Source organism: Aulonocara stuartgranti, assembly GCF_965226115.1.
Source record: "Aulonocara stuartgranti genome assembly, chromosome: 9".
NCBI classification, from domain to species: Eukaryota; Metazoa; Chordata; class Actinopteri; order Cichliformes; family Cichlidae; genus Aulonocara; species Aulonocara stuartgranti.
Genome location: NC_138960.1, coordinates 20,859,261 through 20,872,553, shown reverse-complemented (window position 1 = coordinate 20,872,553; position 13,293 = coordinate 20,859,261). Strand labels below are relative to the sequence as shown.

General features: G+C 43.8%; 1 protein-coding gene across 14 annotated transcripts in view; it reads left to right on the top strand.

Annotated features, from left to right (window-relative positions):
- Nucleotides 1–13,293, top strand: part of scrib (scribble planar cell polarity protein) — an 80,444-nt gene that overhangs the window by 45,927 nt on the left and 21,224 nt on the right. For 10 of the 14 annotated variants that reach the window (XM_082546225.1, XM_082546230.1, XM_082546224.1 and 7 more), the window contains exons 11-27: nt 54–220; nt 336–466; nt 582–704; nt 897–1,082; nt 1,172–1,528; nt 2,903–2,965; nt 5,290–5,379; nt 5,464–5,541; nt 5,640–5,957; nt 7,587–7,667; nt 9,196–9,435; nt 9,797–9,907; nt 10,006–10,299; nt 10,409–10,597; nt 10,810–10,929; nt 12,141–12,197; nt 12,747–12,803. In XM_082546225.1, the coding sequence (XP_082402351.1) occupies nt 54–220; nt 336–466; nt 582–704; nt 897–1,082; nt 1,172–1,528; nt 2,903–2,965; nt 5,290–5,379; nt 5,464–5,541; nt 5,640–5,957; nt 7,587–7,667; nt 9,196–9,435; nt 9,797–9,907; nt 10,006–10,299; nt 10,409–10,597; nt 10,810–10,929; nt 12,141–12,197; nt 12,747–12,803 (2,662 nt within the window). The remainder of the gene's footprint in view (nt 1–53; nt 221–335; nt 467–581; nt 705–896; nt 1,083–1,171; nt 1,529–2,902; nt 2,966–5,289; nt 5,380–5,463; nt 5,542–5,639; nt 5,958–7,586; nt 7,668–9,195; nt 9,436–9,796; nt 9,908–10,005; nt 10,300–10,408; nt 10,598–10,809; nt 10,930–12,140; nt 12,198–12,746; nt 12,804–13,293) is intronic. The other 4 variants (XM_082546228.1, XM_082546226.1, XM_082546223.1 and 1 more) reach the window with 2 other exon arrangements.

The following is a 13,293-nucleotide window of genomic DNA, read 5'->3' as shown; positions in this document are numbered from 1 at the left end:
AAATCTTAGAAATTTTAAGCTCATCTATCTGTCCTGACCTTACGTTTATCCAGATTACAAAACTTGCCTTTCGCCCTGACAAACCTCAACCTGAAGGCCATGTGGCTCGCAGAGAACCAGTCTCAGCCAATGCTCAAGTTCCAGACAGAGGACGATGAGCGAACAGGAGAGAAAGTGTTAACCTGCTATTTGCTACCCCAGCAGCCTTCCCCAAGCCTAGGTAAGCAACATGCTTTAAATAAGCATTTGAGTATTCAGACCTGTTAGACGCATGTATAGATGATGTTTATTTTAACTGGCACACTCTTTCTTCTGCCCTCTCTCTTTATCTGCAGAGAACCTGCTGCAGAACAGTGTAGATGGTAGCTGGACAGACAGCAACCTGAACAGAGTGTCGGTCATCCAGTTCCAGGAGGAGACCAAGGCTGAGGTGGATGAGGATGATGAGGCTGCTGCAGAGCGTAGAGTGAGTAAAAACTAAACAAAGCAAACCTGACCCATCAGCACAAAAGCTAAAAAAAAAGAATAATGTCGTGCTTAAAGGAAAATCAGATAAAATGCCTTTTTTTTTTCTTCTTCAGGGCCTTCAGCGCAGAGCCACACCACATCCCAGTGAGCTGAAGGAGATGAAGAAAGGGATTGAAGAGAGGAGGAATGAAGCCTACACATCCAGACAGGACGAGGATCAGTCCCTGGACCCACAGGTACATAACGTCAGAAATATGGTCACCACCAAATTAAAAAAAAATAAAAAAAAATAAGCAAATAGCATTTCATTTCTTGCTGCTCAGCTCCAGTATTACAAACAACTAAACTCAAAATTTGCTCTAATACTGCCTGACTAGCTGCTGCTGTGGTACATGCTGATATAATAAAAATGATGTCATTGTTTTTAGGGAAAAAGGCTCAGTGACCTCTCCAATCAGAGCCATGACTCACAGGTGTCTAACAGCACGCTGTCGGCCACCTCCCACGAGGACAGACAAAATGTGACTGAGGCCTCTCACATGGAGAACCGTGTGGACGGCCCTTCCCCTCAGGATGAGGATGACCTTGATGAGATGGAGGTGGAGTACATTGAGGTAAATGGTGGATAGGTTTTCTCCTCATTTCATGGATTCAGTCTTTGTTTCTGTTAGACTCTAAAATCCTCTCCCTTTCTTTTCTCCAGCCCACTGTGCACTTTGCAGAAGAACCCATCATCCGAGGTGGGGACGAGGACCACGAAGAGGACGGCGAGGACGGCGAGAGGAGTGACGAGGAAGACAAGAGGCCCATGGAGAAGCGTCTGATACGAAAGGACACGCCACACTACAAGAAGCACTTCAAAATCACCAAGCTGCCCAAACCTGAGGCTGTGGCCGCTCTGCTGCAGGGCTTCAGTCCCGACGCCCTCAACTCTTCTGCTCAGGCTGCCGAGGACGAGGAGGATGAGGAGGAAGAGCAGAGTGATGGCACTCCTCAGCACCGCCACAGAGTGGAGGAGGCAGAGGACAGCCGGCATCAGGTCAACTCCAGCCAAGTAAAGGTAAAAGAGAGATCCAAACACTGGCAGGGTGCAGTTCAGGAATGTAGAAAGTGTTATATATCATCACAGCAGGACATGCAGTACACACCAAGTCAGCATATTTTAGGATTTAAAACTTTACATATATATTTTTCCTTGTTTGTTGCCTCTTTGCAAACATTTGATATTGTATGCATGGAGAGCCTTTGCCACCTTGCAAGCTGCATTCACTTAAGATGGATGTGGCGTTGCATGCAGGGTCATTCCTGAGATGAAGCCGCCCTGCCCTTGTGCTATAAATCCAGGGTGATGCATTACATTCATCGCAAACTCACCAACAGCCTCATCTGGCCCCCTCAGATTTTGCCTCTCCTAGCCTGTTCCCCCACAGAAAGCATGCAGACATGTCGGCATAAATCAGCCACAGGCCATTGTGATCCCTTGTTTCCATACAAGACTGCATTCAGATCTTTGTCTAAACCTTTTTTTTTTTTTCTTTGTGGATAAATTCAGCCTTTCTTGCTCAACACTGGCGCGCCTTATCATCAGTTACCTGCTGATTTAATTGAATATTGACACTTGCACACTGCTTTTGTAACATTGTATGCTTGTAAAGTATGAATGAAACGAGTGAAGGATGCTCGGGAGCTGCTTATCAATGAATGTCCTTGTTGATCATTAGACTTATTAAATTGAGATCTGTTAATTTGTGTCACGCTAATTGTAGAAATCCTTTTTAACCTAATGATCAAACATCATCATGAATCTGTTTGGTGTGTGGGTATGGATGTGTGCGTGCGTGTGGGTGACTGAACTCGGACCAACCAGAACATGTACTGGCAGAGCTGGAACACAACATCGAATGAGCCTGGCTTGCGTCACATGGTCGTATTTTCTTTCACTGGATTTTTGTAGGGACTTTGTTCTTCTAGTAAATCAGTTTCTGTATCATTTCTTTTGTACTTTCTGTGAATCGTTTAGCTATGTTTATATTTTTTTAGCTTGAAACTGACTTCTTCACCTAAATTTAAGTCTTGCTCCTGGAGGAAATTGCTCTTGATGGTGTGGAGGCTGGGCTTGTTGTGGTTTGGGAGCTTTTGCCTTCTTTTGTCCACTCTCTCTGCACTGTATTTTTTGCATTCTGGCTCAGCTCCTTGGTCTTGTCTTTCCACCTCTGCCTGTATTTTGCTTTTGGTGGCTGGGGAGTGAGTGTGGATTCGCTTCTGCTTCACAACCTGCAAGCAGACAGTGGCGTGTTGAGTGTCTGGTGTGTCTGGAGGTTTTTATATTTTTTTTGTTCTGTTTTGTTTTTTTTTTGGGTGTGTCTGTCTGTGTGCATATTTTTATTTTGGCCTGACTAATCCGCATGCCTCTTGCTGGTTCCTGTCCTAACAGGGGGTGTCATTTGATCAAGTCAATAATCTGCTGATTGAACCTGCTCGAATTGAGGAGGAAGAGGTCTGTACCTACTCTTTCCCATCCACTCTTGTCTTTCCGTCCCTCACTCACCCATTCATTTGTCCACCCATACTCAGAAATGGAGAAAACTTCCCACAGAAATCCACGGTTAATCCGAGCCGATCACTAGGGAACCCCTCTAATCCCAGCTCATTCACAGGAGGGGCCAGTGTGGCAGAACCTGAATACAGGACTGAAACTGACACTATTTATTTCTTCCTTCTTCTTACTGGACAGCTGGAGTGTGGACACTTTAACCCTGTGATAGTAAACATGTAGTGAGAGTTTCATTCTCAGCATTTTGTGCTTTTTGGAGTCTAAAGCAGAGAGCCAGGCACTTGATAACATTTAACTTTTAATTTAATTTTTGGCCTTTTAAACACAACATTTGTGGTTTTCCATTGATCCTTCCCTTCTGGGTTTTATAATAAACCAATCACAGGTCATACCTGAAAAACAGCATTTGTTTAATAAATTGCCTGAACTCAGTGAATGAATTAAGTTTTTTTTTCTTTGTAATCATAGTAAGATTGTTACTTCCACCTCAAAACAAGGTAGTCATCATTAACTGGTGATTAATTAACCCCGCCCCCTCAGTATTTGAACATACACACCAAAGAGGAAAAAATATATACCACCAGTTCCTCTGTTAAATAAACAGTGTGAGGAAAACACGGAGAGCAGGTTCTCAGCGAGGAGTCGGTATTCTTATCATTGCACGTGCTGCAGATTGATCAACCATATCTGATGTTTTTGCATATAGATTAAACATGTAGGTTAATTTCAGTGCATTTACAGCAGTTTTGCACAGCTTGCACATATTGCTATTTTGAAGGAAACTCTGGCCTTTCCAGTTATTGAGTAGTTGAATTCTCCTCTTCAGGCTGAACCAGATCTTTTTCTTTTCCTTCTATAAAAGGGTTAGTGCCATAAGGATTGAAGTTTGCAGATATTCAGTCAGTCCAGGTTCTGGCACACTCTGCCTCTCCCCTGCCTCTCCTCTGCTTCTGCTGCTTTGCTCCTTTTTCATCCCGTCCAGTGCCTTGTCACCCTGGAATGAATGGGCTGGTTACACTCTGATGAGGCAAACCCACTTTCCCAACTTCCTCCAGGTTTTAATCCAGCTTCCAAACAGGATAACCGGTGGATGGATGACAAAGTCGATTTTTGATTGTGTAAATCTGTAACACATGGCTGTTATTTCAAGTGCAAGAAAGAGCTTGTTTCAGATTTGCTTTTGTTTTTGTTTATTCCCTCCATCTACATTTTATTTTTTGCATGATTCACTGTATATCGGTACATTTAGTATGTTTAGTGTGGGTGATGAAAATTTGCAAGAAACATTTGTTCTCGCTCTTGTCACACTGAGCAACACTGGAGTCTCAAAGCAAGGACTCCACCTTTAGGGCACTTAAAACTGTTGTCTGTTACTTCCTTCCATCTGTACCTCATTTGTCTCCATTCCTCCCCTTTTTGCATGGCCTGCAAGTATGCATAATGTACACAAGTCTACACTCCAATTCATACATAATACACTTTGTTTTGGGAAAAATGTTGGTCTCACTGAGTCCAGCCGAAGCATTTTTACACAGTGTGTTAGAATTCATGTCCCATGTCAGTTCATTGGTTAATTGGTGGATGATTTGGGTCAAACTTTTTGTTCGTGCTTTAAATCAAATTCAGGCAAACACAAAGCCATCTGCCTCCCATTTAAACTGGCATAGGCCCATAAACTGACACTGAAGTCAGCGTTTATCCATCAGCAAAAACAAAGGGTGCAGCACTGATTGACGCCACCTTCTTGCTGAAAGAGGTTACCCACGACTTAAAATACAGGGTTCATCAAAAAGAATCATCCAATTTTAAAGTGCTTTAAACCTGCAGCTGTTCACCGATCAACTATCGAAACACGTACCATGAGTAAGAGCACATTCGTGAGTTTCATGTGGTTGCCGGTAGGTAGCATAACAACAGCACTGACTCCAGACAATGCTCACTAAAGTATGGAAGGAGTTTGGCTATGTCATGGACATTTACCATGCGTCCGGAGGGAGGCACATTGAGCACTTGACACTGCAAGCTTTGCATAAAACTTTATATTCATGCATTTTAAAAATTTACCACATGGTTCTTTCTCTGTCCATTACTTAAAAAATGTAGCCTTTCAAAATCAGATAATTCTTTTTGATACACCCTGTATAAACCCAAACAAAACAAAGTAAATCGCCGTGGGCTCGTTTTCCTCTTAATCTGCCCTAAGATGAGTAGGCTTTTTATGGGTTTTCACTCCCAGTATTGTTGACTCCCCCGTCCTCAACTTGCAGCACACCCTCACCATCGTGCGACAAACAGGCGGCCTGGGCATCAGCATTGCTGGTGGAAAAGGATCCACGCCTTACAAAGGAGATGACGAGGTAGGGCTGGGTACCTGGGGTTTGTTTAGGTTTGGAAGTATTTGAGGTCACAGACTGACTGTGTTAATGTTTGGTTGCTTTTAGGGAATCTTCATCTCCAGAGTGTCTGAAGAGGGTCCTGCAGCCAGAGCTGGAGTTAAAGTGGGAGACAAACTGCTGGAGGTAAACATCTGCATGTCTGTGTGTGTGACAGGGAGGGTGACTAGAAGAGTGTTTTGTTTGTTTTGTTAAACAGAAAACAAACAATCTCCTTGTCTCAGGTAAATGGAGTGGACCTCCACGAAGCTGAGCATCACACAGCAGTGGAAGCTCTCCGCAGCTCCGGTGCTACAGTTTCCATGACAGTGCTGCGGGAGCGCATGGTGGAACCAGAGAACGCCATCACCACCACACCGCTTAGGCCCGAGGATGACTACTTCCCACGGGAGAGGCGGAGCAGCGGCCTTGCCTTTAACTTGGAGAACAGTCCAAGCGGGCCGAGGCAGCGGTTCTCCACCTGCCTCATCCGTAATGACAAGGGGCTGGGATTCAGCATCGCAGGGGGGAAAGGCTCCACGGCGTACCGCACAGGGGACACGGTGAGGAAAGAAAAGAAAAGAAATAAAAGAGCCTCAGCTGGCTCCTTTCGATGTGGAGGAGCCGCGGCTCGACTCTGAGCCCCTCCCAAATGACTGAACTCCTCACCCTATCACTAAGGGAAAGCCTATCCACCTTTTTCTCATCCTCTGAAGATCACTTCTTATATTGAGCTGTCAGATACACATCATAAAGTTCATAGTGCTGACATCAGAGGCAGAGAGGTGTCGGTTGTGACAGTACAGACATTAAATTCATTATGTGACAGATGAGGCAGAATTTATTCGCAAATGGAATAAAAATGTTGATATGTAGAAAAACAGGCTGCGGTTACGTTAATCTGTCTTTGTAAGTAAGAGTAATTTATATTTAACTGAGTTTTATTTAGCCTGATAGGAGACTATCAGATCACAGTGTCATGTCTGATGTTAAAATAAGCAGCACAAGGGACAGATGTTTGTCTGAGATCTGTATCATGTTGTAGTTCATTATGCAAGTTTGTGTAAACATCCAAGCAGAGCGTCCTCTGTTTGAATCAGTTAAATGGCATTACAGAAGTATTCCTGTCATTCATCTTTAGATGATTTAACACAATACTTCATTGAACTGACTCAGTTCTTTGAGGGAGTTGTTTGGTTCCTCAGATTGAGATGTGATGGCTGCTTTATTTTACTCGTGTGATGTATGCAACCTTCTGTCAATGTCCAAATCTGGGGAATGAAGAAGGGAATAGAGGAAAAAGACATTTTAAAAAAACATCCAAAACTGCAGACAGTGCCTCATACTATCAATAAAAGGGTTTTCAAAAAGTGTGGTTTGAAAGTTAGGAAGTGAAGTCACATGTTTGCAGTAACAGTCTCAGTCAGAGCGAATCTGTCTTTTAACGCCGTCTATTCTGGCCACAGCGCTTACAGTCATCTCCTGGGAGACGCCGATATGAATAGCCAGCCTCGACACTCGATAGGCCTGCTGTAATTTGGATATGTATATTTGGGCCAGCACACTGCTGCTCTGCAGCTCGAGCAGCTCCAGGAGCCCACAAAGAGGGAAGGAGTCATAAACATAAGGTTTAAGCGGGTCTGACTGTAAGTCTTTCCTCCCTTTCAAAAAGCCTTTTGAAGTGGATGCAGTGACTCACCTGGTGGATGTGAATTGGTGCACTAGACTTTGCACATGCATTTGTTTACACATTCTGTTCATGTGGGACAGGCTGGCAGCTAGGCTGGGTTTTTATTGGTGTACAAACGGTGTAATGTGTCTGAGCAAAGGGGACAGCGTTTCAGCGCTCGTACTTTGTAACGAGCTGCTGGCAGTCGAGGCTTTTAATGCGTTTTAACTATTTGGCGCTGACCTGTTAATCAGTTATATGTAGAGGTTGTTTGTGTGTTGTCTGGCAGTGTGGGCTGCTAATGTGTCGAACTATGTCAATTTTGCAGCAGTCATGAAAACAAATTCAGTTTTTCTTTCAGTGCGAGCGTTTACATATAGGTCTGTGGTTTGTTGTAGCCATCGTTCGGAATGATGCCGTTGTTAGTTGCAGTATATGAGAATGTTTGAGTAAAAAATAAGTTATCTACAAATGTGCAGAAATGTTTTAAATCAGTAGTCGTCCTTGTCTTGTTTTGTTTTAGGGAATCTACATCTCTCGAATCGCAGAGGGCGGAGCGGCACACAAAGACAGCACGCTGCGTGTGGGCGACAGGGTGATCTCTGTGAGTACTACCATCCTTCTCCATCTGGACACTGTAGTGTTGACTGTGATCAAAGCAGGGCTTTCTTTACAAACAGGAATAAGTTTAGACATGAATCCCAAACAATTAGGTATCGTTTTTGTGTTGTGAGAATAACAGCGATACAACATTTTTCCTACATCTGGTAAATGCGGCATTTACTTTTTGACATTTTTGTTGCATTTTGTTCCATTTTTGTTGTGAAACTGTGTCATTTGTGCCAGCATCGCTGCTTTCATAAGTCAGTTTTAGGCTTTGTGTGACTGACATGGTGTTTCCATCCTTAAGGTTATCTCATCAAAATCTCACACATCACGTCCATGAGTTAGTGATACGGTCCTCATATGAAAGTCATTCTCTATTTGGATTCGATGAAGATTTTTTATTTGCTTTAGTTAAATATTAAAACATTTAGCCTTTGCATGATCTTTCTTTTCATCCCACTCCAAGCTTTGCTTTGTGCTCCCGTATCTTTCTGCGTATTAGCAACTCTTCTGTCGCATGTTTTTGTCTGGTCACATGCACATTTGCACACTTTGTTATTTACTGTAAATGAACTGATGATGATCAGATCTGTTTCTTTACTGCACTTCCTGCTCTCTGTAATCACAGAAAAGCTTCCTGAATGGTCCTCTTTGCCTTCTTTCTGGGTTTCCTCTTTTCTTTCATTGGCTTCTCTTTGGTTCTCTTTTCCTCTCTCACGCTCTCCTGTTGTGCATGCTCACTAATGCATTGAGTACATCTCCTTGCCTGCTTGGTGGTGGGTATGGTGTTGGGGGTGGAGTGGGCTGAGCCTGTTGCTCTGCTGATTTTGTGGAACACGAGTTACCACAACAGCAGGAGCTGCAGTGTGTCAGCCCGTGGTAAGAGCTGGTACTGTCGGGTCTGTGCCGACCTCTGCTTGTCACTTTGGACTAGACTGCATGCCTAAAAGCTACCCCTATTTATTTGATCCTAAAACACACATAAACAGTAATGAAATGGTTAATCTGTGGTGTCTGACGACTTCTTGTTGCCTTTGTGGACTTAAGATCAATTTTGGAGAAGCTACACACTTCCACTGAAGTTTTAAGTAAACAAAGGCAAGAAGTGCTGAACTGATTACATGAAAAGATAGCAGCATGGGCATTCATGAGCTCACTTCAGGCAGTTTGACGAAAAATAGTTCTGCTTGCTTGCAGCTTTTCTCCCTCAGGGACGCTCTGCCATCTTAAATTGCCTGCAGCACCCCTCACTTTCCGTATAAGATCCTGCTGCTTTGTGTAGGTGTTTGGTTCTTCTTTAAATAACTCGCTTTGGTGCACTTGAAAAATCTCAGAATTACAAATCAGATCGGTTTAGAACTTAAACATTCAGTTTTCATTTTGGGTAATGAATGGAGAGAGCGATGAGAAACGACTGTTGGCAGGCTGGGTTTGTTGTCAAAGATTCATCCTATGAGTAGCAAATGACCAGTGGGAGCGTCCTGGTGGGCTGACACCCTCCGCGGTTGGTTTTACTGTGAATCCAGATCAATGGTGTAGACATGACAGAGGCCAGGCATGACCAGGCAGTAGCGCTCCTTACCGGCACCTCCCCCACCATCGCCCTCCTGGTGGAGCGTGACTTGAATGCACCAGGGGGCTCTCCAGGTCAGACCCGGGCACGAGCCCACTCCCCTCCACCCCCAGAACCATCAGATTCTCCAGACCAGGACGAGGAAAGCCTCGGGAACCATCTGAGCCGGATGGAGGACGAGTATCCCATCGAGGTGAGAATTCGAGGACTGACTTGTGTGTCGAATAGTTTTGGTTTTTGTTTAGTCGTTTTAGTAGCCATTGCTGTAGAAACGTCATTGAAGCACTCAGTGTTAATGCTTGTTTATGTGGCCTCGCCTTATCCTTATTGCTGTCCAGTTCCAGAGAAGATGGTGTATGGTATGAAGGCTTGAGTAGTTAGTAGCTGTCAATAAAGCACTAATGGTGTTGTTAAATAGAAAGTTGTTTTTGATATTTATTAGACTATAACAGATGTAGATTTGACTTGTGATGTTTGAGTCGTCGTCTTTACATTCAGGCTTTAAATTATTTTTCAAATCTTCTGGTAAAGCCAATCTAACCTAATCCTAACAGGAAGTTACCCTGGTGAAGTCTGGAGGCCCTCTAGGCCTGAGTATTGTAGGAGGCAGCGACCATGCCAGCCACCCTTTTGGTATCAATGAACCTGGGGTGTTCATCTCAAAGGTATTACTGTAAAACAGGTGTATTCTTACACTTTCATCTCCTGAAAGTGACTGACATCTCCTGTTGCATGACTCCGTGACTTCACCTCATTTCTTCAGGTGATTCCTCATGGGTTGGCAAGTCAATGTGGGCTCCGTGTTGGCGACCGGATATTAGAGGTGAACAGCATTGACCTGCGACATGCCACACACCAGGAAGCTGTGCGGGCCTTGCTGGCCAACAAGCAGGAGATCCGTATGTTGGTACGGCGGGACCCTTCACCGCCGGGAATGCAGGAAATCATGATCCAGAAGCAGCCTGGAGAGAAACTTGGTATCAGCATTCGCGGAGGGGCCAAGGGTCATGCTGGAAATCCTTTCGACCCCACAGATGAGGGCATCTTCATCTCAAAGGTTCTTTAGCAATCCAAAGCAACACATCTTGGCACGACTCAGCTTTAATTGAGGTTATTATCAACATGAGAAATGTGAACATGCTCACATTTTTGACTGTTTTCTGCAGGTAAGTTCGACCGGCGCAGCGGCAAGGGACGGGCGACTGCAGGTTGGCATGCGAATTCTCGAGGTGAACAACCACAGCCTGCTGGGGATGACGCACACGGAGGCGGTGCGAGTGCTCCGTGCTGTCGGGGACTCTCTGGTCATGCTGGTTTGTGATGGCTTTGACCCTGGCAAAGTGGCTGCAGTGGAGGTGAGATGGCATGAACAGTCAGATTTGGATATGTACAGTTTATTATGTACAGCAGGAACTTACCAAACCTCTGATCGTTCTGTCTTTATATCAGCTAATGTATATTCCCTTTTATCATGTACCTGGCTTGAGTGTTTAAGTAGAACTATAGCTTTCAGTTAAAAACATCTCCATTTTCAAAGGTTTAAACTGTACTCTGTGTTGGTTTTCAGGCATCTCCGGGTATCATTGCCAACCCATTTGCAACCGGTATTGTGCGAAAGAACAGTATGGAGAGCATCTCTTCTATAGACCGAGACCTGAGCCCAGAGGAGATGGAAATAATACAGAAGGTGTGTTTTTACTACAAGTGTACATTTTAACTTCTATACATAAACTATATATAAAAGATGGCCACTACAACATTGATTTTTGCACTCCTTACGCTCAAAGTTTAGCGGTTTAGCTGGTGAATCTAAAAGTGAACTTATATGGATGAGAGGGCAGAGTGTTATCTGCTAAGACCACAGTCGCTCAGATCTAGAGTTGGTAGATCTGAGCGAGGTTACTGGCTTATGCCATGTGAAATCGATTTCAAAGAGGGCATTGAACAAAACCTTTAACCTTGTTGTTATCGTTTTAGTCACTACCAGATTGGTGTGGTTGCCTCTAGTTTGCATAGAAGACACACACTTGTCTCCAAATACTCCGTGATGAATAAACAGGCAATGGCGCATAATGCGCACCTACCAAATTATGCTTCCAATAGAATCATAAATTAGGATAATGAAGCAGGACATGCTTCAGATGCATTGCTACGTTATAACCATGCAGTGTCCCTCAGTTTCGACTCACTCTTTAACTCCAGCTTCCAAACATCCTGCGCCTTCACAGCAGGATTCACTAACCATCTGGTGGCAACACAGTGGCTTCATTCTTTAATATATGGTCTATGATTTGAAGTTCATTTTGCTGCTTGAGAAGCTGCAGATTTTTTCACTTGTGCATGAGCTTCATTTTTTCATTACATTGCTATCACTGATGTACTTAAGGTCAGGTACTGATGGTGTTGATTTTAACATGCAGAATGCACTTTTGAGGCTCCTTAAAGATCCAGCAGATCCACATAAGTGCAGTGCAAAGCTGGTGTACTAACCAAAGCCGCTGCCATTCAGCGCAACCTGTGAATCGGATGTTTTATTCAGCAATTCTGCCACACCAGCACAGTGCTTCCACAGCAGTTTGGTGTTAGCAAGTGGAGTTGTACAGATTTACTCATTCTGGGCATGCACGCCGCACGTACCCATCTTTCTATCGGAGCGGCCAGAATGCGCCAGCCCAGTTGTTTGTTTTGTCCAGATTAGTTTTTGGGAGGCTGCCCGTTCTAAAGGAATGCAGGGTCTGCTGGTTTATTGAATGCCATGTTTCTGCTGTTTCTCTGCACACGTTTAGCCGTAACCACGTTTGCCAGGGCTTATTTACAGAAACTGAATTGCCTCTGCTGAGCTTTACATGATGAACAGTAGCTTTTAGCATTGTAAGGTTAAATGTTGGTCTTCGTCAGGAGTCTGAGATGGTGAGAGAGACATCACAGTGGGAGCGAGAAGAGATGGAGAAAGTGGTAAGTGAAATTGAAAATCATTTGTTTTGGGAAAGGTAGAGAGCAGATTGATGAAGATGAATCAATGCAAGAAAACTCAGTTTTTCTGTGGCAGTATAGCTGAAAAGAAATTATACTGGGTCTGCAGGGTGGAGTTAGTCACATCCTCACGTTTGCCTGTTACCGGGTGAATGAAGCTTCCCCTCTGCACCCTGTGTGGGCATCATGTTTGACAGAACTGTTCCTGCAATGTCCCACCTTGCATGCTTTTTCTGCTCCTATAGCCGATGAATAGAATACTTTTTAATGTGTGTGGGTTCTATCCTTTCTTTCCCTTCTGTTTCTTTTTTTCACCTATCCTCTACCTTTGGTGCGTTATGTATGATCCAAAATCATCCAATCATTCCATCTCCATACCACTTTCCTCACTGTTGTTTCTCTTCTCTCTAACACTACTTTCCTCGTCTTCCTCTTTATTTCAACCCTCATCGCATTACTGTGTGGCTGTGTGTGACTGTGTGTCTTCCCCTCTGTACTTCTCCTCTTCCTCCCCTTCCTCTCTTGGTGAAGGAGCGAATGCGCTTGGAGCGTGAGGAGGCAACTCGCCTGCTAGAAGAGGAGACTGAGGTGAGATACTCCTCATCAGCAGGTCCTCGGGTGAACTTCCTGTCTGCAGTTTAGACACAAATGCTAAATAAATGTGTCTTAAACTTTTATACATTTTCTTTTTTTAAGGGACCCACTTTAAATTGGAATAGTTGTGCTGGAGGTGCCCTGATAAGTGTCCACCTGCAAATGTAACCAAACAAAGGGTACAAACACTTAAATCATAATTGAAGCAGCTCCTAAAGGAAAAAAGAGGAAATTCCCAGTCTTCTTTTTGACTTTTAGTTTCAATTTTTAAAAAATTTAAATCCTTAAAAACAACTCAATCTCATGGAAAAACCACCCTTAGATTTATGAAACGTTCACATTTATACATTTAGAGTCAGGAGTTCCAGATCAGTGCAGGTGATTTAAAAACCCTGGAATTAGGCTTATTAAACCTCATCTGAGTTCTGGATTTCTCTTTGTTCTTCAGCATCTTTAAAAAAGCGCTTTAAAAAAAGATCTCTAA